The sequence below is a fragment of the Mirounga leonina genome, unplaced genomic scaffold (genome assembly GCF_011800145.1).
Source record: "Mirounga leonina isolate KUSES-001 unplaced genomic scaffold, KU_Mleo_1.0 Mir_268, whole genome shotgun sequence".
NCBI lineage: Eukaryota > Metazoa > Chordata > Mammalia > Carnivora > Phocidae > Mirounga > Mirounga leonina.
In genome coordinates, this window is record NW_023270649.1 from 1,812,570 (window position 1) to 1,817,569 (window position 5,000).

At 50.0% G+C, this 5,000-nt stretch overlaps 1 protein-coding gene across 1 annotated transcript in view; it reads right to left on the bottom strand.

The window, feature by feature from the left end:
- Nucleotides 1-772: 772 nt before the first annotated feature.
- Nucleotides 773-5,000, bottom strand: part of MXRA5 (matrix remodeling associated 5) — a 26,254-nt gene continuing 22,026 nt past the window's right edge. The window contains exon 7 of the mRNA XM_035029670.1: nucleotides 773-4,123. Coding sequence (XP_034885561.1) covers nucleotides 2,215-4,123 — 1,909 coding nt within the window. The 3' untranslated portion in view covers nucleotides 773-2,214. The remainder of the gene's footprint in view (nucleotides 4,124-5,000) is intronic.

Below are 5,000 nucleotides of genomic sequence, written 5' to 3' on the forward strand. Positions count from 1 at the left end.
TCTATCATCTATCTATCATCTCTCTATCATCTATCTATCATCTCTCTATCATCTATCTATCATCTATCATCTATCTATCTATCATCTATCTGTCATCTATCTATCTATCATCTATCATCTATCTATCTATCTATCTATCTATCTATCTATCATCATCATCATCTATCTGTCAATCACCTGTCATCTTCATCTTCATCACCATCATCCTCCATATATCTAACATCTATGGCAGTGGTTCTCAACTAGAGACAAATTAGCAGGAGCATTTGACAATATCTAGAGCCAACTTTTAGTTGTCACACCTAGAGCGGGGCATGCTACCAGCATCTATGGGGTAGAGACCAGGGATGCTGCTCAAAACCCTACAGGGCAGAGGACGCCCCACCGCACAGAGTCATCAGCCCCAGATGGGTGCAGAGGTTGAGAAGCCCTCTGGCTGAAGCTCTGTGTGTGGAGCATGAACTCTTGAGGCAGGATGTGTTTCCTACACATCTCGGTACTCGCAGGGCCCCTCCCTGCATCTGGCACACAGTAAAGGCTGTGCAGATATATGTGAGCAAATGCACGGGCTAATGAGTGAGACACCGTCCGTGCATCCCATAGCGTCATGAAAAGCCAAGCTTTTTGCTTCAGTGACTGCCGTTCATTAAAGATTGACAATCACTGTCCTTCTGTCAATACTGCCAGTCATGGTCTTCCCAAATCTTTCTCTTGACTTTTGTTTTTCCTCTTCGGGGAAGCACAACAATGACTGATTTGTGTATTTGAGGAAGACTAGTGCATGTACCCCACATGTGGTTTTCCTAAAGAAAAGTTCATGAGGGATTTGCTAAAAAGGCACCACATGCCCATCCCCAGACCGTCTTGCTCCATATTGGAACTGTCACCCCCCGGGACCGAGGGATCCCACCCTGAATTCCTATCAAATACATCGCTGGAGCCACTGCCTTTGACTCTGTTTCCTTGCCTGATATACCCTTGCAGAAAATAGAATAATTCTAATGTGGTGGGGAAAAAGCAGTTTTTGAAAATTGCGCTTTACCTGCAAAATCACTTGAAATGCCCTTGCCCTGGAAAATAGTTTTATCGTTGCCCGGTTATTTGGAAAATATTATTTTATTATCAAATGTACATTATATTGACCTTAAAAATACAGTAAAGCAGTCATGGGGATAACATGTGTCCTATTTTCCATGAGCACACATTGACGGGGGGCGGGGGGTGGGTGGGGGAGACACTTCCTGGCTTTTCCAGGAGGCTCTGGATTCATTGTGCAGGGTCACTGCTTAGCTCTCTCCTGCCCTCTCCCCCGACTTCAGCTCTCAGGATAAATCCACAAACAAGGACATTCAATACCCCAGCCTCCCATACCATAGGGTTGCTAGGGAATGTAATATAATAGCGGTTACTGAATTTGCTCAAGGAAGTATAGGGGATTTGTTTTTACAATTGTATTTCCATGCCTGCTCTCATGTATCCAAGTCTTGTAAAGACCAATAATTTATTATTTTTAATGAGACAGAAAGTCTTTCTTTCTTTCTAGCCTCATCGTCTGATTGGAAAGAAAATATAAAATGTCTTTATGTAAGACATTATATAAAAAGTGAGTTCCATTATATAAAAAAGTGAGTTCCATATAAAATGGTAGCTGTATTGTATGAAACATGTACGTTACAAAAACATCAGTCACTGTGGTTCTAAGCCCTTATAGGGCAAGCTGGAGTTCTAAAGTGACAGGAAGTAAGTGAAAGACGGGTAGTCATTCTAGAACATTCTATCATATTAAGACTGCAGCAGGTTAACTAGGGGATGCATCTTCAATGGGGCAACAAGGCACTGGTCATCTCTACGGTTTATTTTCAGTGAGTGCTCCTCAGGAGTGCCACAGACGCCCAGTAAAGCATAGACGTGGCGTCTGCAATGTTCGCCCACCTCCGGTGAAACGCCCCAGAGGCGCAGGCGGCATGCCATAAACATCAACCAAAGTCCCCGGAGAGGCTGAACCATCCTTCCTGCGTCTGCATTGCTTCCTTTTGCCGACAAGGCATAGGTCAAAGTCAACATGAACCTGAAACCCAGCTGGGGGCCACCGTGCACCATGACGGATCAGTTAAGAGTTCTGACCATCCGGCCGCGGCAGCTTTCCTTACCAATGACGCTTTGTTCTGACTTTCCAAGCAATGGTCGTGGAGTCCATGTCCTGGGGGTGGCGTTTCAGTAGACGTGGATATAAGTAGTCTTTGAGTCAGTGCCTAGGATGTTCTTTGCGGTGCACTTGTAGAAGCCTGCGTCTCTGTGTGTGGCCTGCTGGATGGTCAAGGAGCCTTGGGGATGAAGGAATCTGTTCCCATAAAGACGGGCCTGCGCCCCGGCGGTAAGGTGCGATTTGTCTGGCAGGTCCCAGGTGATCTCAGCCTTGGGAATCCCCATGGCCATGCAGTTCATCTTGACGGTGTTCCCGGGCCGCGTGTAAATGACGGGCGTTGGCTCACTGGTGATCCGGGGAGGGTACGCTATCACGATAACTGGGAAGTTCATGACGGAAGGGCCGTACTCAGTGTCCACCTTGCACACGTAGGTCCCCCTGTCGAACACGGAGGCGTCGCGTACCGTGAGGGTGCCGTTTTCCCAGAGGGAAAAGCGCCCCCGTGTTTGGGGGCCCTCTAAGAGCAAGGTGTTGGGGAGTGTCCAAGAGAAGCGAGCCGGCCGGCCCCTTGGAGGGATGCAGTGCAGCTGCAGGGTCTCCCCATTGATGATACTCACCAGATGGTGATACTGGTTACTGGTCTCGGGTTTCAGCCCCACCTTCAGAGAGACCAGCCTCTCCGTGTAGCCGGCAGAGTTCCGGGCCACGCAGCGGTAAGCCCCAGCGTCCACGGAGGAGAGGCTGCTGATGTGCAACATGCCATCACTCTTATGGTAGAACCTCTGCAGCTGCTGGCCGCTCTGGAGCTCTGTCCCATTGGGAAGGACCCACAGCAGGGTGGGCGTCGGGGTCCCTGCGGCCGAGCAGTTGAGACTGATGGTGTGGCCGGCCATGGCCGTGATCTTCTCGCTGACAGGGTCATGGAAGATGGGCTTCTCCACGGGCTCCAAGACAGTGAGCTGGACAATCAGCCTGGCTTCCCCTCCCTCGTTGCGGCCAATGCATGCCAATTGCACGGAGTCGCTCTTCCTAAGACTCCTGATGTCCAGCGTGCCGTTGCGATGGATGGTGATCCGATTCCCATAGTAGGGGGCCGGCAGAACCACGCCCTCGGGAAAGGCCCACAAGACTCTCGGGGTGGGGATGCCTTCTGCCTGGCAGTCAATGAGTTTGCGGCTCCCGCCGGCAGCGATCTCCCGCACGGTGGTGATGGCGTTGGGGTTCCCGTTGATGGTGGGCGACTGGACGTTGACATGAATCCAGACGGTTTTCCTGTCCTCCCCCGCGCTGTTCCTGACCACACAGGTATAATTACCGCTGTCTGAGCGCTGGGCTTTCTGAATGAGGAGAGTGCCGTCCTGATATATCTGGTACTTATCAGAGGAGGCGGGGATCAGCCTGTTGGTTGGAGAAAGCCACGTCACCTTGGGCGTGGGCTCGCCTTTGGCTTCACAGGCCACGGTGACCACGTCGCCATAGGGGACCTGGACCACGGAGTATGTCTTGTTCCGGATGGCAGCGGGCTCAGTCACCACCTTGACCCGCACCCTCATCTCATCCTTACCAACCTGGTTTTCGGCAAAGCAGGTGTAATCCCCTTCCTCCCGCATGCCCACCTCATTGAAGTAGAGGGTCCCATTGTTGAAAACCACGTAGCGCTTGGTACGGCCACCGCCGTCATCAGACTGCATGAAGGAGTTGACCAGGCTGCCATCCGGGAGGCTCCAGGAGATCTCAGGGTTGGGAAGACCAGTGGCCACACAGTCCACCTTCAGGTCACCCCCGTAGAAGACCTTGTGGTCATTTTCCTCCTTGTGCTCAATCTTGGCCGGTTTCATGACCACGTTCACCTTGAGCACGACAAAGTCGTCTCCAACCTTATTCCGGGCAACGCACAGGTAATCCCCTGCATCTTTGTCCGTGACGGATTTCACCACCAGGGTCCCATTGGCGAACACCTTGATTCTGGTGTCAAAGCTGACCGGAAAAAAAAGAAAGAGGAGGACGTCAGTCTCCCATATGCTCTATCCTGGCTTTAGGTCACTGGAACAAAATGAAAACATGTGGTTCTGGAAACTATCTGGCCACGTGGCTGCTACTGCAAAATGTCACATTGGTTCTGCAGCCTGGAGGGGACTGCGTTGGACTGCATTCACAGGCGGAAATCATTGATTTACCACAAATAAGATGTCGACTTGGTAAGAGTCTGACCTTTGGCTGGCCTGGTCCTTGACTCAAGGATGTGAAAGGCAGTCAAAGACTTCCAGCCTGTTAGTGTGGGTGTGCGTGCATCTCGTATTTGCAGGGCGGTCAGGGCTCAGCTTACAGTAATGATAAAATCAGGCAAAATGCGACAACCATGGAGAGAATGAATCTGAGTGAACTCCATAAAGAAGTGGAGTTCTTCCTGAATAAAATGCTTCAGCTGTTTATCCTTGATAATCTTGTATTATATTATCTCCCATTATGAGGCAAGAGACTGCCAAGTGGCTACTCTATGCACTGTGTAATTGGGGTTATTCCCAGAGTTTTAATGCTAACATTGGGTTTTTTAGAACATGGCAATATTGATGTGACGTTTCTTCCCGAGAACTTGTACCTAAAGCTGGATGACATTCACCAGCCAGCACCCCAAGCCAGCGTTCCATTCCCCCATGTGAAATGATGACATTGGACCTAAGCCCACACACCTCTGGGTTAGTAGTTCAAAAGCTTTTCAAGCCTACACACCTCTGGGTTAGTAGTTCAAAAGCTTTTCAGTTTAAAGGAGCCGATAATGGGGAGAACAATAGGAAGGTCTTCACTATGTATGTGACCTTTTTTTAAATATTGAGGTGTCCTTGCGTGTCAGACT